This window comes from Dendrobates tinctorius, unplaced genomic scaffold (genome assembly GCF_039654945.1).
Source record: "Dendrobates tinctorius isolate UK_male_01 unplaced genomic scaffold, ASM3965494v1 ptg000143l, whole genome shotgun sequence".
In the NCBI taxonomy this organism is placed as follows: domain Eukaryota; kingdom Metazoa; phylum Chordata; class Amphibia; order Anura; family Dendrobatidae; genus Dendrobates; species Dendrobates tinctorius.
The window spans coordinates 16,175,831-16,201,234 of record NW_027361810.1 but is presented as its reverse complement, the minus strand read 5'-3'; the positions used below and the strand labels follow the sequence as shown (position 1 = coordinate 16,201,234).

Here is a 25,404-nt window from a genome sequence, read left to right as displayed (position 1 = left end):
TGAGAACATTAATACCTTCTTGCTTTCTTCCATTTCATGTTCGAACATTGCATTAAACACCGGGGATCGAGCTGCAAGAGAGAGGAGAGATGTGATCAGATGATCGCTCGGCGAGTAGGGAGCAATGAGGATGAGGCCGACGGATGGAAACGTTACCTGCGAGGATGGATTTGTGAGCTTTAAATTCCTGGCCGCCCACATACAGGCTGCAATCTGTAAACCTTGTGGTTTCCCACAGATAACCCATGTCCTCTGCCAGGTGGCATTCTGGCACTTTCAGATTGTTTGTGCTGGACTGTCCTGATATGTTCACAGAGTCTTGGACTACGCTTACCTAGGAAATGAGAAGGCTTAGGATTACAAGGCGACTGAAAACACAATTCTACACGATCAAAAACAAAATCACAGCCACTGCATGGAGTCACTGAGCGAAAGGCGATATCTGCTGTACAATCCTGCAAGTTTGCACTCGATCTCCGCCTGCCCATCTTAATTGACAGAAAGTGTTCAATTCACTCTTCAGCGCCACCACAGGGTAGATGACGCATTACACCATGTCTATTTAACTGTTGGGTCTTCAAGAGTGAAAGAAACGCTTTGCACGCTATATAACATATCACAATAAAAACTCTTTGGAATAGCTCTTTACACCAACCTTACAAAGTAACGGCACACCAGTAAGAAATGGTTGAACCCCTCGAATATGGAGAATGAAGAGGCTGTGGTGTCGATTTAGCACTGCATCACATGCCCAGTGTCACAGGAAACTACATCCAAGTGAATGGGACAGGGAGCGCTACTGCGCAGGGAAAAATCAGCACCGTCACCCCTTTATTTACCCAGTCAAAGGGGTCCGAGCGAGAGGCCATCCTTTGAGTGCATGGACCATGACAGAAGAACACAAACACTTCCACACATGCGTTTCATAAAAAAGGGCAGTAATACAAAGTGTGCTTCTTGCGTACATAGTTTGCTGCACTCTCACCATATGTAATGCTTTTTTTATACGTGGAATAATGCACTCGATAGAAACTGTTTTTGTCTTTTCATTTAATGACATCCAACCGATTACCCAAATTACCAATTGGTTGGGCCATTAGGCGGAGAGACGAGGCAGTCAGTTCGGATTGTGCTCGTTCGGAGACCAGGCAGGGGCTGCATCTTCTTTGTCAGTCCCGTAATTGTATCCATAACAAATTCATTGTACAGCTCATTTAACTTGTCTAAATGGAAATGGGATGTGCGATATTTGCACCATGTGGTCTCCGGGGCTGTATATCAATTATTCCCTTGCACACCATAATATCATATAATTAAGTTGCAATCTTGCCAATTTTGCATGTTTCCAGGAGACGCAGATCACAGGCAGTGCATTAGTGGTTAACACATTCCTAAACCATGAAAGCGACTAATCAGGCCCTGCCGAGAGCGTGCGCCCGCCTGCCCGCTCCTGGGCGCTGCTGACCTTCTGCACTTAGCCGCTTTATGGATCTCACAAATTGCTTCTCTAACAACGGGCAGAGCCGCGTCCTCGCAGACCTTTACTGGGAGAACGCACGGTGATTACCGGCACAGCACATGTTGTAGAACTGCAAACCGATTTACTGCGTCACACCAGTCACTGACGCAGGCGATGTTAACCCCTTCAATGGCAGGGGAGCTGTGGATCCCAATAACCCAGGACGACTTTTTTTTTTTTTTTTTTTTTTTAAAAGGAGGCCTAGTGTAACTTTTCTCTCCTGTGGCATAGCCATAACTTCTGTATGCTCATCAATACCCCTCCTCGTTTGCAGGTTTATTTTAATAGGAATAAGTGGGTGCCAATCACCGCTCTTCTACCCCAAAATATTGCCAATTTCCCAACATTTAGATACCATGGAGGATCAATTATGCCAAAATAAAAAGGTAAATTGGTCTTGATGCTCTTGCACGGTTACTTTCAGAGCTCCCATAGAAGTGAACGTAAAGAGGCGCAGAAGAAGGGTGGCTTCTCCATTCATAGCGGCCATGAGATGGTGGTCGGGGCAGTCTCATTTTCGAGACTGAATGCGAGACTTGCATTCAGACATTTATGGCACATCCTATACATATTTATGTTACTTATATAGTGTCATCATATTTGGCAGCGCTTTACAGACATCCGCATCACTGTCCTCCAGTGGGGCTCACAATATAAATTCTCTATCAGCAAGTCTTTGTAGGGTTGGAGGAAACCCCCCAAAATTAACGTATTTTACGCTTTATAAGACGCACTTTTATTTCCCCCAAATTGAGGGGGGGGGGGGGGGTGTTACAAAGCGAATAGTATAAAAAATAAAAATATAGGGAAAAAAAAAAAATAAATGTGAAATTAAAAAAAAAAAAAATTCTTATTGAGGGGCTGGCGGCTGCAGCGTGGGCTGGCAGAAGGCAGGGTCACCGGTGGGGCGATACAGCAGGCCTGGAGCTGGGGGTGTCGGAGCAGTGTTTGGCTGTATGCGGGCGGCATAATGCAGGCTGTTGCCATTGCAATTCCGGTATAGGGCTGCGAGTTTCCGATTTCTGGACCGAGCGCCTGTGTCTACCGAATAGGACTTAAAGAAAATGGCTGCCAAACCAGCGCATGCACAGATGGAGCTCTCAGCACCAAGACCTCGGGAGATGATCTCATCTACCGAGATCTCGGTGCTGAGATCTCCTGCTGCGCATGCGCTGCCCTCAGCGACCATTTTCCCGGAGTCCACCGCACAGGAAACCCATGGAACTGCTGGTGCTCCACCGAAGACAAAAGCAGCACCGGCGCACCAGACATCAAAAACACCCCCTTCTTCCCAGCCTGCAGCATCACCCCACTCCTGCCTTCTCCAGCAGCGACCCTGAGACCCCACTTCACTGCAGCCACCACCCCGGTAAGTAATAGAACGCATGGATTATAAGAAGCACCACCATTTTATTAAAAAAAAAAAACACTTTTTTTTTCCCCCCCCCTCAAAATTTCGGGTGAGTCTCATAATCTGGAGCGTTTTGTAATCCGAAAAACACAGTACTTCTTGAGGATCGAACCCAAAACCTACATCGTTGCAGAAAGCTACGAGCCAGATAGGTTATACCACCATGGTTACTTACCGGTAGCCGGTTTTTCCGGAACCCATGACAGCACCACATGAGAGAGGGATCCGCCCCGCCAGGACAGGAACCTACTGAAATATAAGGGGCGGCACCTCTCCCCCGCTTCAGTTGGATTACAGAGCATTGAGAGGACTTCCCGGTTAGTTACATGTTTATCCAACACCACATCACACAAATACACCCGACTATTGTGCACACCCATACGGTGAAAAAAAGGGGGGGAATATACGGGTGCTGTCATGGGTTCCGGAAAAACCGGCTACCGGTAAGTAACCATGGTGGTTTTCCCTTCACCCATGACAGCACCACATGAGAGATTTTTGGAGACTTCAAAACACCTTAGGGAGGGACCACCGCTTGCAGCACCCTTCTACCAAAAGGTCAAGTCAGCCAAGGATAGATTTAATCTATAGTGCTTAAAAAAGGTTGAGGGTGAGGCCCAGGTAGCGGCCTTACAAATTTGCTCAATTGATACCTCTGCCTTTTCCGCCCAGGAGGTCGCCACGGCTCTGGTGGAATGAGCCTTGATGCCATCAGGAATCGGAACACCACTAGCTGAGTAGGCTACACTAATGGCCTCCCTAATCCATCTGGCAATAGTCCCTTTCGATACTCCATAACCTTTCCTGGCACCCTGGAAGGCTACAAATAGGGACTGGGACCTCCTCCACTGGCTGGTTACTGATATATACTCTAAGAGGGCTCTTTTCACATCTAGATTATGGAATTTCTCCTCTCCTGGGTTTTTCGGATTTTCACAGAAGGAGGGGAGGACGATTTCCCGGCTACGGTGAAAATCCGACACCACTTTCGGTAAATAAGCAGGGTCTGTTTTTAGGACAATTCTGTCCTGGTATACCTGGGTATACGGTGGACTAACTGTTAGGGCCTGCAGGTCACTTACCCTACGTGCCGATGTAAGGGCCACTAGAATAATGGTTTTTAGGGTAAGATATTTCACTGATAGTTGTTGTACTGGTTCAAATGGTTCCTTTGTGAGAGCTTCTAACACAAGGTTTAAATCCCAGGGAGCCATTTTTTGCGATGGGACTGGTCTAGACCTGTGGCAGGATTTAATAAACCTAGCTATCCATCTGTTTGCCGCTATGTTACAATTATATAGAGCGCCTAGCGCTGAAACTTGTACTTTGAGTGTATTTACCGCTAGGCCTAGCTGTAGACCTGCCTGTAAGAACTCCAAGATAGTCTTGATCGGGGGTTCTTGGTCTAATGGTTTCCCCAGAAACTGCAGAAACTTATTCCATATTCTACCGTATATATTAGTTGTTACTGGCTTCCTACTTTTCATCAGTGTAGCCACCAACCCAGGGGAGAATCCTCTATTACTTAAAAGTGACCTTTCAAATTCCACGCCGTCAGATGGAACCCCTTGACTTGCGTGTGGAATATCGGACCCTGAGCTAGCAGGTCTGGAATCTCTGGCAGTACCCACGGATCTGAGAGGGACATTATCTGTAGTAGTGAGAACCATGGCCTTTTTGGCCAGAACAGGGCTATTAAGATCACTCTGGCCTGATCTTCCCTTATCTTTTTCACTACTACTGGGATTAGAGCTACCGGAGGAAAGGCATAACTTAGCTTGAAATCCCACGGAATTTGCAAAGCGTCCACTGCCCATGGCTCTTCCTTTGGGTTCAGTGAACAGAATCTTTTTACCTGCCTGTTGCTTCTGTTGGCAAAGAGGTCTATTATTGGCTCTCCCCAAAGATGTACTATCTTTTGGAACACTACCCGATTCAGGGTCCATTCCCCCTGTTTTAGTGTGTTGCGGCTTAGGAAATCGGCTTGTGTGTTTTCTACCCCTCTGATGTGTAGGGCTGATAGGGAGTGTAGGTGTCTCTCTGCCCTGTGAAAGATCTCGTTGGTTTCGAGCATTAGGGAGAGTGACCTTGTCCCTCCCTGGTGGTTGATGTAGGCTACTGTTGTCCGACATAATCCGGACATTGCGGCCTTCTAGAGTGGGCATGAATATCCTTAGGGCTCTGTTTACTGCCCGTAGCTCTCTTAGGTTGGAGGATGCGTTTTGCTCTAGGTGTCCCCAGGGTCCCTGGGCTACCTGTCCCCTTAGGTGCGCTCCCCACCCCGAGGAGCTTGCGTCTGTCATTATCACGTCGGACACTGGCTTCTGCCACGAGGTCCCTGTTAGTAGGTTTGCTCTGTCTAGCCACCATCTGAGAGCGCCTTTGGTTTTTACGGAAAGTTCCAGCCTTCCTTCTAAACAGCCTTTTAGCGACTTCTGTGCTGATAGGACCTCTGCTTGTAGTTGACGGGTATGAAATTGTGCCCATCTGACCGCTGGGATACAGGCTGTCAGAGTGCCCAACAAGGACATTGCCCCTCTCAGGGTCGTGTGAGGTTGATCTATTGTTGCCAAGATCATATCCCTTACCTTTTCCACCTTGGCGTCTGGTAAGAGACAAATTTGTTGATTTGAGTCCAAGATGAAACCTAAGAACATTTGCCTTTGTAAGGGTTGTAGCCTTGACTTCTTGACATTCACCATCCAGCCGAGATTCCGTAGGGTATCTATCACCCTTTCTACTTGCTCTGTGCAGTGACGTTCTGAGTTGCCCACAATTAGAAAATCGTCTAGGTAGGGTATTATAATTGTGTTGTGGATGCGGAGGAATGCTGTCATCTCTGCAACTACTTTTGTAAACACCCTCGGTGCTATGGATATGCCGAATGGAAGGGCTCTGAACTGATAATGTTTGAGGTTGCCCCTAATGTAGCGCGCTACCCTTAAGTATTTTTGGTATTCTGAATGGATCGGGATGTGGTAGTAAGCATCCTTTAGATCGACTACCGCCATGAAGCAGTTGTGGTGTAACAGCCTTATAGCTGAAGTCACTGACTCCATTTTGAAGGTTTGGTTCTGTATCCAACGGTTGAGGCCTCTCAGGTTTATAATCGTCCTGAACGAATGATCCGGTTTTTTTATTAGAAAGAGGGGCGAGTAGAAACCCCTTCTTTCCTGTCCTCTTGGGACCTCGATCAGGACATGTTTGTCCAGCAGGCTTAGGATCTCTGCCTCTAAGGCCAACTGTTCTTCTACCCCTCTCCTGACAGGGGTCACCACAAATGATGCTCTTGGCTGTTGAAAAAAGGGGAATTTTAAACCTTCCTTTATGATGTTTAAAATCCAAGTATTGGAAGATATATTTTCCCAGGCCTGACCAAACAGCATCAGTCTCCCCCCTACGGGGATGCCGGCGTCATTGAGGGGACTTTTTTGCGGATGAAGCGGCTCCCCCGAACATGAATCCAGACTCTTTCTTCCTCTTGTCTTCCCATCTTTTCCGATCTCCCGGAGGCCGGCCTCTATTGAATTTCCCCCTCCGAAAGGGCGGTCTTCTTTGTTCTCCCTGAAACCTGGGGAAGCCCTTCTTCTTATCACCCGCTTTTTCTAGGATTTCGTCCAGATTTTTTCCAAAGAGAAATTGTCCATCACATGGAAGGGAGCATAATTTGGCTTTTGATTGTAGATCTCCCGGACACCCTTTAAGCCATAACGCACGCCTTGCAGCATTTGATAGTCCCGCTGCTCTCGCCGTCAACCTCATGGAATCGGCCGAGGTGTCGGCTAAAAAGGCGGCTGCTCCGTGTAGCAGATACATGTCTCCTAAAATTTTCTCCCTAGACATCTTGGAAGCAATTTTTTCTTCTAGCTGCTGTAGCCAGATCATTAAAGACCGGGCTGTACAGGTACCGGCTATCGCAGGTTTTAGTCCCCCCGCTGTTGCTTCCCAAGCATGCCTTAGGTAGGAGTCTGCTTTCTTATCTAGTGGATCTCTTAGTACTCCTGAGTCCTCTAGGGGCAGGGCCGACCTTTTGGATGACCTGGATACTGCCGCATCGATTTTTGGGACCTTGTCCCATATTTCCGTATCCTTAGGGTCAAAGGGATATCTCCTTTTTGAGGAAGGAAGGAAGGAAGGCTACCTGATTTTTCAGGCTTCTTCCACTCCCTTTCGATGAGCGCCTGGACTTTTTCATTAACTGGAAAGGTGCGTTTCTTCCTTTCCTGTAACCCACCAAACATTACATCTTCTAGGGATTTGGTCGCTTTTTCCTCCTGAAGGCCCATACGGTAGTTGACCTAATGGCTTTAAGGAGACTATCAGTATCCTCAACCGGAAAACACGGTCTGCCCCCTGTGTCACTATCCGAGGAGGAAGAGGACATGCGCTCAGCCTGATATTCGGACGAGGAGGAGTCTGATGAAGAACTTGGGGAGTTTCTTCTACTTTTTTTCTTTTTCTTTAATAATAATTTAAGTGAACCTTCCACCTCTGATTTTATGACAGATCTGAGGTGAGTTGCTAGGCTCGGCACTTCCTCCGCCACTGTTTGCTGTATACAGCTAGCGCAAAGGTTTTTTTGCCAATCTTTCGCTAGGGGGTTCTGGCATATCGCACACTCCCTATTTCTTTTGCTCCCTGCTTTTTTGTCTTTCACCTAAGGAAGCAAATAACACACAAAAAGGACCCTATTAATAATGGTCTAACTCTCACGAAGATCCACTCACCACCCACAAAATCGGGTACCGGGCTGGAAGGCTGCGCTGGAGCATGTGGTCTGTGTTCTCTCGATCTCGAGGAATCATTTGATCTATGGCTCGGACGGCTGCTGCTCTTACCGCTCGAACGGCTACCGTGCCGAGGTCTGCGACGGGGGTAGAGACAGTGGGGACGGTGAGCGTTCCTGCTGTGACCCCATTGTAACAGCCCGGCCGTTCTGCTCCTTGCCTCCTTAAAATAGGCCCCGGTGAGCGATCCTTTTGACCCTCCCCCCTGCGACCACCGGCCACTCTTTTTTTTTTTTTCCCCCCCTTCTTTTGTGGCCGGCGCCGCACTAGGCGCCATGTCCGTCGCATCCGTGACGTCAGCCGGCGCATACCCAAGCTGCACCGCGCCGCTGACGTCAGGCGCCGGAAGTCGCGCCCGGCTTCCCCTGTCCCAGGGAGAAGGAGCGAGCGGGCACGCGCGCAGGGGGAGGGAGGCACGGAGGAGCGCCCCGAATGGAGGCCGCCTTACCGCACCCGCACGAACCCGGGGCCTGCTGGAGGAACCCCGGGGACTGCGCTTCCAGGCGCCGACGGCCAGCGCTGCAGGTAAGCTGACCTGCTCTTCCCGCGCCGGGACGGCCCTGGGTCCATGTCTTCATCCATGGCAGGCACCGCCGCTGTCAGCCTGGGATCCCGCTCCAGGACAGGAACCCAACTGAAGCGGGGGAGAGGTGCCGCCCCTTATATTTCAGTAGGTTCCTGTCCTGGCGGGGCGGATCCCTCTCTCATGTGGTGCTGTCATGGGTGAAGGGAAAAAATTGTTACTCATGAAAAACAAGCAGACTTGCTATCCACATTTCTCAAGAAACTTTTTAAACAAACAAATAAGTAAGGGTGTGCATACGGTGCGGATTCTGCTGCGGATCTGCCTTGCAGATTTGTACAATGTTAATCAATGGATTTTAAAAAACGCTGTGCACATGCTGCGGATTTTTCCGTGCGGATTTACTGCGGTTTTAAATCCGCAGCATGTCAATTCTTTCTGCGGATTACGCAGCGGTTTGACACCTGTTCCATTGTCCAGGTGTCAAAACTCAGGGGAAAACCGCAGGCAAATCCGCACCGTGTGCACTCACCCTAAGAAGTTTAAAACTCTCATCTTATGATTTTACTCACCTCACAAAACAATGTGAGTTTATCATCCGGTAGGAGACCATTTGCTTCATCAAGTAAGAAATCTCTCCGGATAAATTTTTTAAAGCCCCAGTCTTTTCCTTGGACAAACCGATAAGCTCGCTGACTCTCTGTGGGGGGAAAAAAAAAAAAAAAAAAAAAAAAAAAGACACCACCAAATTTAGTGAAGAAAAAGGAAAAGAAAAAAAATAAATAAATTTATGTTAAATGGAGGTGTGCCTTATAAAGCCAGTGTCCGTCTTTCAAATCATATACCGTATATGTCCCTCATCCTGGTATCTATATAACCCCCGTCCTTGTACATGGCCCCCTTGTGCTGGCACATAGCCGCCCCCCCCCCCCCCATTAAATCCTGGATATGTCCCCCCCACGGTCACTATATGCCTCCCTGCTGATGCTGACACGCACATACCCCCCCCCGTCCCTATATTCAGTTAACTCACCTTCAGATGATGGCTCCGTGCTCCCAGCTCCCCCATGGCTCTTCCTGTGTCTGTGCTGACATACAGGAGCTGCTCATACAGGCATTTCATTGTAGTTTCAGGACCTTCCATCACATGACCGCAGTGCTGAACACTGGGAGTCATGTGACCGCAGGTCCTATTGGCACAGACACAGGAAGAGGCAGGGGAGAGCTGGGAGCACGGAGCCATCATCAGAAGGTGACTATAGTGACGGGGCATTGGGGGGGGGGGGGGGGGGGGGGGGTTGGAAGAGTGCAGGCACATGCAATATGGCTTTAGCACCGAGGTGATGGACAGCGGGAGCACGTGACCACCCGCTGTCTCTGCAACCCGCGGCCAGCCCACCCCAGCCCCCTGACACCACTCCAGAGCCATCCCCCCCCCTCCTCCTACAGCACACATTCGGATTGTAAGACGCACCCCCCCCCCCCCCCCCCACACACACTTTCCCCAAAAATTTGGGGGAACAAAATTGCTCTTATAATCCGAAAAATACGGTACATTACAGTGCCTTGTGAAAGTATTCGGCTCCCTGGAACTTTTCATCCTTTTCCCACACATGTAAATTTTTGGTGAAGAATCAACAAGTGGGACACAATTGTGAAGTTGAACGAAATTTATTGGTTATTTTAAACTTTTGTTGAAATTCAAAAACTGAAAAGTGGGGCGTGCAATATTATTCGGCCCCTTTACTTTCAGTGCAGCAAACTCACTCCAGAAGTTCATTGTGGATCTCTGAATGATCCAATGTTGTCCTAAATGACTAATGATAAATATAATCCACCTGTGTGTAATCAAGTCTCCGTATAAATGCACCTGCTCTGTGATAGTCTCAGGGTTCTGTTTGAAGCACAGAGCGCATCATTAAGACCAAGGAACACAACAGGCAGGTCCGTGATACTGTTGTGAAGAAGTTTAAAGCTGGATTTGGATACAAAAATGATATCCAAAACTTTAAACATCCCAAGGAGCACTGTGCAAGCGATCATATTGAAATGATCTTCTACTGTATCCTCACCCATCCCTGTAGACTGTGAGCCCTCACGGGCAGGGTCCCCTCTCCTCCTGTACTTGTGTGTCCCTTGTCTTACAAATGTTTATTTTACTTGTCTATATTTCCCCTTTTCACATGTAAAGCGCCATGGAATAAATTGTGCTATATAAATGCATAATAATAAATATGTAAGGCGTATCATACCACTGCAAATCTACCAAGACCCGGCCGTCCCTCGAAACTTTCATTTCAAACAAGGAGAAGACTGATCAGAGATGCAGCCAAGAGGCCCATGATCACTCTGGATGAAGTGCAGAGATCTACAGCTGAGGTGGGACAGTGTCTATAAGACAACAATCAGTCATACACTGCACAAATATGGCCTTTATGGAAGAGTGGCAAGAAGAAAGTCATTTCTCAAAGATATCCATAAAAAGTGTTGTTTAAAGTTGGCAACAAGCCACCTGGGAGACACACCAAACATGTGGAAGAAGGTGCACTGATCAGATGAAACCAAAATCGAACATTTTGGCAACAATGCCAGACGATATCTTTGGCGTAAAGGCAACACAGCTCATCACCCTGAACACACCATCCCCACTGTCAAACATGGTGGTGGCAGCATCATGGTTTGGGCCTGCTTTTCTTCAGCAGGGACAGGGAAGCTGGATAAAATTGATGGGAAGATGGATGGAGCCAACTACAGGACCATTCTTGAAGAAAACCTGTTGGAATCTGCAAAAGACCTGAGACTGGGACGGAGATTTGTCTTCCAACAAGAAAATGATCCCAAACAAAGCAAAATCTACAATGGTATGGTTCACAAATAAACATAACCAGGTGTTAGAATGGCCAAGTCAAAGTCCAGGCCTGAATCCAATCGAGAATCTGTGGAAAAAGCTGAAAACTTCTGTTCACAAACGATCTCCATCCAACCTCACTGAGCTCGAGCTGTTTGCCAAGGAAGAATGGGCAAGAATTTCAGTCTCTCGATGTACAAAACTGATAGAGACATACCCCAAGCGAATGCAGCTGTAATCACAGCAAAAGGTGGCGCAACAAAGTATTAAGGTAAAGGGGCCAAATAATATTGCACGCCCCACTTTATTTTTCCACAAAAATTTAAAATAACCAATAAATTTCGCTCAACTTCACAATTGTGTCCCACTTGTTGTTGATTCTTCACCAAAATCTTTATGTTTGAAGCATGATATGTGGGAAAAGTCTGAAAAGCTCCAGGGAGTATGAGTATATATATATATATATATATATATATATAATACAGGTGTATGGAAACAGTCAATAGTGATACATGGTCTCTCTTTAGATTAAAACGATCGTGCTCAATAAAATGCTTTGCAATAGCAGAAACGTTTCTACTTGTATTGTTTGCATTAAGTACATCATTGTAATGTTCATTGAACCTGGATTTTAAATTTACGTGCAGTGCACGTAGAATTTATCAGATATGGTGCAATTCATTTTGTATACCACGTTCTCCGAGTCACAGCTCATATACTGTTTGATTTTATGCTCATTTGAATGGTCAGAATCATAGAAAACAGGACTGCATAGTGTGAATGAGCACATACGACATCTCTGCGAACCACATTTAAAGTGTCCTTTTTCGTTGAGCACAATCGTGACATGTCTTTGTTACAAGTTTAAGGTACAGAAAAAAATTATTTCCATATACAAGAGGCAGAGATATTAAACGCAAATTGACAAAAGAAGCGTATTGGATATTTAATCTGGATTCACGAAGCCCTAAAGGTTTTAATCTAAAGCGTCAACCATGTATCACTATTGACTGTTTTCATACACCTGTTGCTTAATGAATGTATTCATTGATGTAATTGTGTTGTGACTTGTTCCAACTGTTTTCAATGGCACATTTTTAGTATTTTAGTAAATTATTTTGATTGTGTAGCCAAGCTGTGATAAAGAACGCAAGTGAGCGTTTGAAAAGCGTATTGCTCCCCTGCCCTGTCTATGTAACCATGTTTATTTTAGGTCCATTAAAAACTTACAAAAATTAAGAACTATTTTACCAGATGCTGGAACAAGCCTTTTTTTTTTTCTACCTTGAGCATATTATGTGGTGTGGATCCACCTGGTTCCGTGCAAGCTGGACTTCAAGTACTAGGTGAGCTGGCTTTTTCTTTACTATATGTCAATACACTTCCATCCCATAATTATTTTTGTTCCCAAATCTGGCGGTATCTTCTATTCCTGCCTAAAGACCCCTTTCAGCCTTATCCTAATGCTAAGTTATTTTGGCAATTGTGGAGGAAAGGTAAAGTAGCAGGACTAACAAAGCGCAAGTTTGGCTACAAAACCAGTCAACAAGGCAAAAGAAAGAGTGGTTCTACGCAAGTTCAGCTTTTCTGACGACCTCTGTAGAAGTCGAAAAAGTTTCCAACTTTGTAATTAGAAGTATCAATAGTTGGAATTGCTAAACAAAAAGGGCAATTGAAAAAATAAGAACCCACCCATGGCTTTTGTCTCTTCTCGCCGTACATTTAGTAGCGAGAACTTAAACTTTGCACGAACTTCACTTTTCGGACAGCTGACGAGCAGCAGATATAAGGAGAGGTAATCCTTGCTCTCGTCATCTAGTCCTTTTGGATTCACTCTCAAGCACCTGAAGGGGAGAGAAGATATTTGTCAGATAAAATGGAAACATTTTTTACCATTCGAGGTGCAGCGGTTATAACAAATTCTTACCATTTCATTTTATCATTTGGCCCCGATGAAAATGTAGAACTTTTTAAGACTTCACCCATTTCTTCTCGACAAAAACTGAAGTTACTTATGGTCCACATGTAGGAAAATTTCACTACTTTGACCTGTGAACAAAAACCAAACCAATTTTAATATACTCTATTATTCTTATCAGACAAAAGGAATTTCAAAATTGACAGCACATTCCCAAGATGTACTGATGACCCATGAAAGTAGGGTTCATGGCAAATGGCTGTACAGCCTAATCCCCGGCCACATGGCCAACTCATTGTCATTGGACCACCTGGACAGCGTGAATTGTATAGTGTATATTAAAAGGTCTATACTAAGGAAAGGTCACCAGTCTAATATCCTGGCAAACCCCTTTTAAATGGGAATAATCACTATATTTCGACAGCTCGCAATAACGGGGAAATACTTGTCTACTATTTAAAAAAAAATTAATTTTTATCTTCAGGCACAAAATTAGTCTGCCATATACTTCACTCCTTGTTAACCCCTTTACCCCCAAGGGTGGTTTCCACGTTAATGACCAGGCCAATTTTTTTTTGACAATTCTGACCACTGTCCCTTAATGAGGTAATAACTCTGGAACCCTTCAATGGATCTAGAGTGACATATTGTACTTCATGATCGTGGTAAAGTTTCCAGGATAGGACTAGTGTTTCGGGGGAAGAGAAATTTTGCAATTTTCAAGCCCTTAAATCACACAAAATACTTAAGTAACATTTCCCACATTACATGATAGGGACAAGGGAGAAAAAAAAAAAAAAAAAAAAAAAAAAAAAACCGGGATATATTTACCTTCCGACGTCCCGCGCTGCATTCCCAGTAAGGCCCTGTGATGACGTGGTCTCGCTATAGTAACGCGAGACCAACGTCATCACAGGTCTCGCAAGGCATCGCTGGGAACACTGTGGCCCGGGAATGCAGCGCGGGACGTCGGAAGGTAAATATACCCCGATTTTTTTATCATTTTTAACATTGTCTTTTACCATTGATGCCGTATAGGCAGCCTCAATAGTAAAAAGCTGGTCACACTTGTCAAACACTATGCTTCAAATCGCTTGGAAAGTGCTTGAGAAAATTGCGGCAAAATCGCGAGGAAAAAAAACACGCGATTTCTGGGAAGGAGTCCTTTTTTTGTGTGCGTTTTAACACGCAATGTGGGCACATAGCCTAAATATACTGTATCACTTAAAATTGATCATAAAAAAAGACTGCCGGACACTTAACAAGCAGGGACAAAAGGAATATTTAATAAACAGGTAGGTTAATATTTTCAGATGCAGCAGGTTACACGTAAATTAGCGGCAGATAAAAAGTGCAGTGTGAAAATACAAAAAAAATTAAAAAAGTGACAAAGTAGAATAAATATAATGAAAAGGACAGGTATCCCGCAATATAATCAAGGAGCAGATTTTATAACAAAAAAATGAAAGGATGCAAAAAGCCAATAAATAAAATTAAAGCATCAGTTACTGTGCAGAGACCACATATTAGCAGCAGGGTAGAGAAGTGCAATGTACTAGCAAGATATGACTGAATAAGGATAAATTCCTAAAGAACAGAGGTGGCTACAGACAAGCCTGTACATAGAGCGAGCACAGAATAAGGTAGATGAAATTACTGGATTTAATGTGGCAACCAAGGGAATGAACTGCCGTGACCTCTGAGATCCCCACTGTCACAGTGAGCTAGCAGGGATCTCACCGCTGGGAACGCAGCCTCAGTGACTGGAGGTAACCTCTGATGTCACCGCAGGTCAATGACACTGCGCTCGCAGAATCTCATTCACCAGTGGTTCTCAGCCTGGATGGTCGCATCTTGGCACCATCCAGGTTGAAAACGAATTATCCCCCAGACATGGATTACGGCGCGAGAGAACGACTGACAGTTGAGGATAGTTTTTTTATTTTATTTTAGATTTATTACAGGAGAATGAGGGCGTCGGTGGAATAGGCGTTCTACTCATCTGTTTTTAAATAAAAATGGAAAACTTTTGTCTTTAATTCTAATAAAGGACTTTATTCGGGCTTTGTGTTTATTTACCATATAACTATAGGATTAGTAGGCTGGGGGGGGGGGGGGTCAATATCCATGGCCCATTACCAGCCTTAGAATACCATCCCCTCCACCTGACGAGGAGGATAGTGATTGGATCTCTGGAGTATCAGACTGGATATAAAAGACAGCCAACGCCCTATCCTGTTGCTGGTGATTCAGTCTGTTTCTCAGGTCTAGGACTCAGCTTTGTTCCAGTCTTCTCAAGTTAGGTTTGTTTTTTTGCTAATGTTCACACTTGCTCTTGTTGGTCAACTCAGTTTTTGTGTGGTCAGCCAGCCCAGCTGGGCTGAGCTGAATTCCCACTCTTATTTATCTGTATTTGCCAATTTGCCTTTTTGTCCCTTATTAGATTGGCCTCTTTTTGCTCTGTCTCAGAATATTCCAGAGTGCTGATATAGTGGGAGAAGTCTAGTGACTTCAGGGTCAATTTTGTTATCAGAAGCGCTGGACATTATTTTTGGCAGATTGCAGACAGTATCTTTCCTTTCAAGTTAGTTTGGCCCCATTGTTTGCTCAGCCTATTTTTCTGCCTTTGTTTGTGTTTTCATCTTGCTTCACCGTCAATACATGTGGGGGGCTGTCTTTCCTTTGGGGGTCTGCCCTGGGGAGTTAGTTTTCCTCTTTTCTTACTTTAGGCTTATTTAGCTCTCCAGTTGTGATGAGGCATCCAGGACCACCGTAGGCACGCTCCACGACTGCTTCTAGTTGTGTATTAAGATCAGGGCTCTGCAGTCTGCATAGATACCAACCTCCCTGGTTTTCTGAGACTTAGCGTGTTGCTTTTTTCCTCCTCGGTGATCCATTCATAACAGGGACCCCACACAGTTAAAGAGAAAAAAAAAAAAAAAAAAAAAAAAAAAAAGGGGAGAGAGTGTGGGGGACCCCTCTATTATTGATAACCAACCTTGCTGAAGCTGACCGGTGAGAATTGCAGACCCATCTAGGAGTTTTACCTCGCTGGTTATTGAAGCTACAGGGGGAGGACCCACATGGGTTTTATCATTTATTTATAGCACAGGTGGCGGCTGATGAATACCTCCATCAGCCACTCCTCCTGTCTCTTATCACTTAACTATAACTTATCATTCTCCCACTGCTTACGCCAATTGCCAGCAAAGCAGGGGAGAATGATGAGCCGTGTTCAGCACCCGACGCCGGGGGAACAGCATTTACTGTAACGCTTCTTCCCTGGCGCCTGTCCGTGTGGTACTGATACGGCACACGGATGCCACGTGTGTCTCAAGTATTACACACATGGACATCTCAGGTACAGTTTTTGTCTGGTAACGGAAATATCAGGATGTGTGAAAGAGACCTTAATGTTTGGCTGCTGTCACACTAAAAGACGCTTTTTATTGCAAAAAATAGTTTTCGCATCACCACATTTTGAGAACTATAATTTTCCATATTTTGGCCCACAGAGTCATGGGTAAGGTCTTGTTTTTTGCGGCACGAGTTGATTTTTTTTTTTTTTTTTTTATTGGTACCATTTTCAGGCACATGGCATTTAGACTTTTTTTTTTTTTTTTCTTTCTACAAAATAAATCTGCATTGCTTTATTCTGAGCGTGATAACTTATTTTTTCACTGATGGAGCCGTATGGTGGCTTGTTTTTTTTGCAGGACACATGACGTTTTCAGCAGTACCATGTTTATTTATATCAGTGTTTTTGATTGTATGTTATTCCACTTTGTTTGGCGGTATGATAAAGCATTGTTGTTTGTTTTTTTTTTATGGTGTTCACCAAAGGGGTAAACTAATGGGACAGTTTTATAGGTTGGGCCATTGCGCATGCGGCGATACCAAACAGGTGTACGTTTTTTTTTGTTTTTTTTTTTAAATATTTAGAGATAAACAAAATATATATTCTATTTGATAAAAAAAAAAAAAAAAAAAAAAAAAAAAAAAGCGTTTTACTTTGTCTCAATATGGGATTGTATCATTTTTTGCAGGCTGATCGCTTCTAGAACATGGAGATGAAGCGGCATCGCCATGCTATAGAAACTGTCAGCTCTGCACTGACAGACTTGCTCATCATGCACTGCGCATGATCAGCAAGTTTCCTAGCTCTGGTGACCTAGATGTCGTCATAACAAGCGGGATCCTGTGGGGTCTCTGATCCAAAAGGCAGAGGGGCTGTGGAATCGGAGCCAGAGTCGATGTCATGGAAACTGAGGAGTCGGAGGTTTGGCTTACCGACTCCACAGCCCTGGCTGTCAGCCCTCTGTCGGCTTCCGGAATGCTGCGATCATAACATATCGTGGGGGTTAAAAGCAGGGCTGTGGAGTCGGAGTCGTGGAGTCGGTGTTCATTTTGGTGGAGTCGGAGTCGGAGTTGGAGTCGGTATAAAATGGACCGACTCCTAAAATATATAATAAATTGGGTACAGTAATTCAATGCAGGATGTGCTGAATATTTTTTCATAGGAGTTTGGGAAAGTTATGAAATGTCCTATAAATGGCTGTTCTATTCCTGATCTGAGGCTGGTTTCACATTTGCGTTTTTTAGCGCTGGAAAAAAACGCACACCTGCGCATGCGTTTTTTCCCCTATATTTAACATGGGTGCGCATACCTGCGCGCTGGTAAGCGCATGTATGCGATTTTCATGCGCTGCGTTTTTTTGGGGTGTGCGTTGGGATTTTCCAGACGCAGCATGTTGCATTTTTTGGCCCTGCAAAAAAGCGCATGCGCACATATGCGCACGTTTTGCGCTAAAAATGGCCATTATAGCCTATGGGTGCGCATATGTGCGCACTGGCATGCTCATGTATGCGTTTTTTTGCATATGCGTTTTTTTTTTTAAACCATGGAATTTAGGGGTTTGGGTTAGAGTTAGGGTTAGTTAAGGGGGTTTAGGGTTAGGGTTATGGTCAGGGTCAGGGTTAGGGTTGGGGTTTGGGTCAGGGTTAGGGTTAAGTATGGTTTTGTTAAGGATTAGGGTCATGGTTAGGGTCAGGATTAGGGTTAGGGTTAGGGTCAGGGTCAGGGTTAGGGTCAGGATTAGGGTTAAGTATGGTTTTGTTAAGGATTAGGGTCAGGGTTAGGGTCAGGATTAGGGTTAGTATGGTTTTGTTAAGGGTTAGGGTCAGGGTTAGGGTCAGGATTAGGGTTAAGTATGGTTTGGTTAAGGGTTAGGGTCAGGGTTAGGGTTAGGGTTAAGTATGGTTTTGTTAAGGGTTAGGGTCAGGGTTAGGGTTAAGTATGATTTGGTTAAGGGTTAGGGTCAGGGTTAGGGTTAGGGTTAGGGTCAGGGTCAGGGTTAGTAAAGTCATGGTTTGGGTAGTGTGAGGGGCCACCTAAAAATGTTGGAAAAAACGCAAACGCGGTAAAAACGCGCTAAAAACGCATACAAACGCATAAAAACGCTGCGTTTTTTTCATGCATGCTCATAAAAATGCTTGAAAAAAACGCAGCAGTTGTATGCTTATGTATGCGTTTTTTCAATGCGTTTTTTTGCGGGAAAAACGCGCTGCAAAAAAAAGCAAGTGTGAAACTAGCCTAAGGCTACATTCACACACAGCGTTTTTCCTGTGTTTTTTGAGGATACGTTTTTCAGCTGCAAAAGCTGATCTTTTTAAAAAAAAACCGCATCACCTGAAAGGTTTTTGAGCTCATAGATGTTTTCAATAGCAAAAGCAGATTAGAAATCTGCTCTATCCATTTATCCATATCTGTCTATCCATATCGTATCTGTACCAAAAAGAATGAAAACCGGGTAGTACACCAATATATATTCTGTTCTATCTAAATATCTTGATTATTGGATCATAAAAATGATTAAATGTCTGAGGTTCACATTGTACTATAATAAATTTTTCACTTAAATATAAGCAATATGTGTGGGAGTCTGAGTCGGAGTCGGAGTCGGAGTAAGGCAAATTGAGGAGTCTGAGTCGGAGTCGCAGTCGCAGGTTTGGCTTACCGACTCCACAGCCCTGGTTAAAAGTGCCAGGAGTGGTGTATGACAGAATCAGCTGACACCCGGCGGTGTTCGCCCGCGCAACCCCCCATGTGCGATGACGTAATATTACGTCCCCGGTCAAATAGACCCAGGGCACATGGACGGAATATTACGTCTAGTGTCAGAAAGGGGTTAAAAAACATTGGTCAGTGTCATGATCCCAGTGCAGGTTTTTGCCCACACGCCAGGAGTTAATGTCTTGATCCCAGGGCAGGTTCTGACCTGCACACCTGGGGTTAATTATTGTGCCCTCTCTTTGGTTCAGGGAGAGATTCTTATTAGCTCTGGGATACTCCAATCCCCGTCAGTCATACTTTTGCCATTGGCCGAGTGTGGTGACCCCTGTGCCGTTTGCCTGCCTTCTAGCTTGCTTCTATGGTTCTGTCCCCCGTTGTGAGTTTGCTTGTTGATTCTGTACTGTCTGTTTCTCTGGTTTCTGACTTCTTGGCTACGTCCTGACTATCCGTTCTGTCATGCCCTTTGGTAATTGTCGTGCTATCTCGTGCTTTGACCCCGGCCTGATCTGTTTAAATCTCTGTCTATGCCCCTTGGCAGAGGTCGCGCTACATATTTTTCAGAGGAGTAAAAATACTCCTCCCAATATTTTTGAGGAGTACGCAATTTGTATGAATTAAAATTGGCCATACAGGGGTATACATTGCCGTGCTAGGGAGAATGCGAAAATGCTATCAGGATTTCTCTAACATAACTATGCCCCGCACCCCACTATGCATATACTGCACCCCCATCTCCATAATAGTGCTGACCACCGTACGAGTGACACCCACGTCACATGCCGCCAATAACGCACAGCCAGCAAACCCTGCCCCCGGCTGCCATTGGCCGCGGAGAGGCCGACTGATGCTACACACGCTGAGATACACAGAGCGCGCCGGTGGGTTGCAGCAGTTCCGGTGTTGGCTGAGGGGATATCACTGGTAGTGGTGAGAGAAGGAGGTAGCGGGGGTCATTGCAGGCTTTCTTGAAGAGGTGGGTTTTCAGGTTCCGTCTGAAGGATCCAAATGTGGTTGATAGTCGGACTTGTTGGGGCAAAGAATTCCAGAGAATAGGGGCTATTCGGGATAAGTCTTGGAGGCGCTTGGGAGGACCGGAGATTACGTGAGGGAAGGTATCGGGAGATTAGTTCAGAGACATATGGGGGAGACAGGTTATAGATGGCCTTGTAGGTCAGAATTAGTAATTTGAACTGGATACTCTGAGGGATTGGGAGCCAGTGAAGAGATTTGCAGAGGGGAAAGCGGAGGAGTAGCGAGGAGAGAGATGAATTAGTTGGGCGGCAGAGTTAAGGATGGACTGGAGAGGTGCGAGGGTGTTAGCAGGGAGACCACAGAAAAGGATGTTGCAGTAGTCGAAGCGGGAGATGAGGGCATGCACAAGCATTTTAGTAGTTTGAGGGTTGAGGAAAGGACGGATTCTGGAAATATTTTTTGAGCAAGAGCGCGACAGGAGGTAGAAAGAGCTTGGATGTGCGGTTTGAAGGACAGGGCAGAGTCACAAATAGACTACCATTGTCAGAAAAATTTAAGGATCGTAACAAGGGTAGCTTAGTCCAAGGAAGTGGAGGCCTGACGGTCTCGGATGCCTTCTGCTAAAGGCAACACGCATGAAGGAGATCCAACCAGTATTCCCATTTCCAAAAATTATTGGCAGACACCAAAGTGGCATCAATTTCACCAGAGTAGAAATCGTATAAATAGGAACCAATAGGTCTCCCACTAAACCCAATCCAGCAGCTGGACACCCAACCAGGAGTGATCACATTTTAAAAAATGATGGCCTGATACCACCAAAGTGGAATAACGGTCACGAGAATAGAAATCGTATAATTGGGACCGAGACGTCTTCCACTACAGCTAACCCAGGAGATGTAGACCAACCATGACTGTTCACATTTCCACAAATTTGTGTTAACATCAGCAGCAGGGTAACAATAAGGCTCGTTTCCTCCATCCCATCAACCACGAACAGAGGGGAGAATTGTCCTCTTCATCTGACAGTTCCTTGCCCAACACCTCTTCCTCCTCCTCCTCCATTTGTTCCTCAGATCTTGCACCTTCGATAAACGTTTGTCATCACCAGCCCCACCTCGATCACAGTAACCCAACCCCCTTGGCACTCCTCTATGTGACGACAGTCTTGAACTTAGAGACAATGTTATCCCTTCAACAATCTTCTCTTCTGGGACCACCATCTCCTCCCGCAGGCTATTCAAAAGTTGCTCTAGCATATAGATGACCAGAATAGTTATACAGACGACAGCGTCGTCAGCGCTAACCATCTTAGTAGCCATTTTGAAACTGTGTAGAAGGGTGCAGATGTTCTTAATCTGTAACTCTGTAAATGTGATATGCGCCACGACTGTACGACGACATACTGCATCAAGGCTCGTTGCTTCTGCCACAGTCGCTCCAAAATGTTCAGAGTGGAATTCCATCGTGTCCGCACATTCCATATCAACCTTTTAACTGGCATGGACAAAGAACTCTGTATCGATGCAAGTTGATGACCAGAGGGGTGCGAACGGCGGAAATGAGCACAAAGCTTACGTGCTTTCTGGAGCAGCTCACCCAGGCCAGGATAGTGGCAGAGAAAACATTGTACCACCAGGTTGAGGACGTGAGCTATGCAAGGCACGTGTGCGAGCTTGCTTCGCCATTGGGCCACTACCAGGTTCGCACCATTATCAGACACGGCATTCCCGGGATGCAGGTTCAGTGGAGACAGCCATTGATCAAATTTAGGTGACCGCTGAAAGCAGGAAGAGAGAGCACGGGGAAAAGCTGGGGGCTCAAGACACAGCGTCAGGACGGGTAAGTATGACCTGACACCTCCGCCCCCTCCGACCCCTTTTGTATATGACTCGAATATAAGACGAGAGGGGGACTTTCAGCCCAATTTTTTGGGCTGAAAATCTCGACTTATATTCGAGTATATACGGTAGCTAAAATCTTGCTGTTAACAGTGCCAGTAGCAGCCTCTCTGCGCTGTTACAGTGTCAAAATGGCGCAAAAACAAGATACCCGCTATTTATATGGAGAGGGACTTGTGATTTTAGCAGCCAATGACACAAGCCGTTGTGTCATAACATTGTGGGTTTTTCCTGCGCCCCAATTGCGGCTAGCCGCAAATTGCACACAAAGATAGCCCGCCCCCACCCCCAAAAAAAAAATAAAAAAAATATGACTTTACAAGAATACCGTGCCACTGAGCTTTGCAAACCCCCTCCCCTAAGTTCATGATACACCACCATCATGCCTAAAGTGATGAAAATACTTGTGGCAACGCAAATATTTTCCAGCACGCTACCGATTTTATATAATTTTGCTTGCGTTTCCGATCACGAATCTGAATGTGCCATATTCGTGCAAAATTTATGTTTGGCAATCGTTTTCCGAACAAATTCGCTCATCACTAGTTGTGACACCTGATCCCGGTACTCAACAGCGCTGGTGTCAATGGCTGGTGACGCCTTCATACAAGCCTAACTTGAAGAAGTCAGATCAGCAGCAGCCCAGACAGTGAGACCAACACTGATTGGGAGCCAGGGGTCACAACACTGCATGAGAGCGAGTGATGACACCGCAAGAACAAGTTTTGTTTTTTGTTTTTTTAAATCGGGGCCATGTGTGGGGTAAGAGAAGGGGGGTTGTCCTAGTAGTGGATAACACCTCGAAGCTAAAACAAAATGGAAAAATGCTCCAAAAACCAACCAGGCATCTTTTGATCAGTCCTATTGCTAAACTTAGAGTGTACCTGCCAAGCTAAAATTACCTGAAAAATTAACATATCAATTCTTTAAACCGATTTAACAGCTTCAGGGTACTAAAAATGTCAAAGAAGTTCAAAAGCCTGAACATGGCAAGTAGTCTTTACATTGAAATGCTTAACTTCATTCTTCTTAATTTTTTTTTTTTTAAATTGTTTTTTCCATGTGGTTTTCGTGGAGGAAAACACTTGAAAAAGACATTGTACACATACTCAATCATTTTGCTTAAGCGGTTGCTAAAAGATGGCTTTTCCCTGCAATTTCCCCATGTGAATATGTCCCAACAATGCTAATGTATTGCATTTTCTCTTTTTACTATTTTCTTACAAGAATTTTTGAAGTTGTGCCTTAAAAACTCAGATTGACAAATTAATTTATTTATTTTTTAAATTACAACAAAAGCACCCACGTAACGCACGTTCTGCTGACTGGCCGCAGATCTCCTGACCCGATTAGGACAGCCTCAGAAACATATGGCCAGTCCCCGTGAATTAGCAATCCGTGCTCAGACAGTTTTGCACGGACGTCTGCATGGAACCTAGCTAGGAAAGGGTCTAAGACAGGGCCATTCATGGCTTCAAGGGGAGAAACCACAACCCAGCAATAGTCACAAGAGCTGAGGAAGAGAGCATGGTTGAGCTATACGGTGGGCTCACTTCTATACATACAAGCCATGTCTGAACTCATCTCAGACTTCTATTAGATGGTTCACATTTGTCTGTTGCATTAATTGTGGAGCCAGATTGGTCATAGAACAGTATCAGAAGGCATTGAATGCAAAAGGACGCCAGAGCGCTGCACAACTTCGTCATCAGTTGTGTCCGGTTCTGTGTCTTAGATCTGACAAATTCCGTGTCAAAAACACTGTATAATCCGGATATTAAGATGAGCTGTAGCTGGACTCAAAACACTAATCTTCCCAAAAAAGATGGGAATTGTATGTGCCACATCTTCATCAGACCTACGATTACAGTAAATAATGCATGCAGGTTGTTATGTCAAATCTAGTGAAAGATCCGTAAAAAAAAAAAAAAAAAAAAAAAACACAACATTTGTTGTCTTTTTATTGACTACAAATAGAAAGGTGCCCATACTTTATAAATAGGTAAGAAATCAGCTCAATTTGTGCACCCACTTTTCTATGAAGCGTTGGCATCCTCCGACCCTGATGAAGATTTAGGGTGTGTGCGAACGCTACGGATTCATCCGTGCGGATTTTGCAAAATCCGCAGATAAACCACTGGTCTTTTGACCTGCGGATTTATCATCTCCACAATGGAGGAGATGGTAAACCGCAGATTTGAAACCGCACCAAATTCCGCAGCGTCTGCACAGCGGTTTTTAATTCCCATAGGGAATAATGGTACTGTACACCACAGCTAATTCTGCTGCGGATCCGCAGGGCCAAATCCGCAGCGTGTGCACACACCCTTGGGCTGTGTTCACACGTAGCGTTTTTTTCTAGCTTTTATTTAGCAGATTTGCCAATAAATCCGCTATAAAAAAAAAAAAAAAGCTTAAAATAAGCTTCCCATTCATTTCTATGCATTTTGCACTTTGTGCATATGGATGCTTTAACTGCGAAAAAAACGCTTCGCGGTAAAAAAAAACGCAGCATGCTCATTAATTTCGTGGATTTTTCCGCATTTCTGGCTATTTCTGTGTGTCTGGAACCACGTGGGAAAAAACACATAGAAATCGCGCGTTTTTGCGAAAAAAAAAAAACCCCACACGGTTTCTGGGAAGGAATCCGGTTTTTATGCAGAAACTTTCTGGATACGTGTGCACATAGCCTTAGGAGTTTTATAGATTTGGGAGTCTTTAGGCTATGTGCACATGTAGCAGAAGATTTCTGCTCAAAGGGAATCTGTCACACTTTTTTTGCCCTATTGGCTGCCGGCATAGACATCGGGGGCTTATCTACAGCATTCTGTAGTGCTGTAGATAAGCCTCTGATGTAACCTGAACGTGAAGAAAAACACGTTATATTATACTCACGGAGGTGGGCGGTCCGGTGGGTGTCGCCGTCCCGTCCGGCGCCTCCCTTCTTCATGCGATGTCGTCCTCTTCTCCTGTCCTGTAATGGCTCCGGCGCAGGCGCACTACTCTGCCCTGTTGAGGGCAGAGCAGAATTCAGGAGTGCGCAGGCGCCAGACCTCTCCCAACGCCTGCGCACTGCAGGACTCTGCTCTGCCCTCAACAGGGCGGAGCAGTGCGCTTGCGCCGGAGCCATTACAGGAAGTCATCGCATGAAGAAAGGAGGCGCCGGACGGGACGGCGACACCCATCGGACCACCCACCTCCGTGAGTATAATATAACGTGTTTTTCTTCACTTTCAGGTTACATCGGAGGCTTATCTACAGCATTAAAGAATGCTGTAGATAAGCCCCCGATATCTATGCCGGCAAAAGCGTGACAGATTCCCTTTAAAAAACGGATTCCTTCCCAGAAACCGGTTTTTTTTCTGCGAGTTTTTTGCGCAAAAAACTCGGTTTTTATGCATTTTTTCCGCGCGGTTCCTGACACAGAACTAGCCAGAAATGCGGAAAAATCA

General features: G+C 45.3%; 1 protein-coding gene across 2 annotated transcripts in view; it reads right to left on the bottom strand.

Annotated features, from left to right (window-relative positions):
• Window positions 1–25,404, bottom strand: part of SPOPL (speckle type BTB/POZ protein like) — a 76,593-nt gene that overhangs the window by 13,916 nt on the left and 37,273 nt on the right. For both annotated transcript variants that reach the window (XM_073545566.1, XM_073545565.1), the window contains exons 2-6: window positions 13,016–13,137; window positions 12,781–12,932; window positions 8,813–8,940; window positions 157–334; window positions 16–71 (exon numbers count right to left, since the gene is read on the bottom strand). In XM_073545566.1, coding sequence (XP_073401667.1) covers window positions 16–71; window positions 157–334; window positions 8,813–8,940; window positions 12,781–12,932; window positions 13,016–13,137 — 636 coding nt within the window. The remainder of the gene's footprint in view (window positions 1–15; window positions 72–156; window positions 335–8,812; window positions 8,941–12,780; window positions 12,933–13,015; window positions 13,138–25,404) is intronic.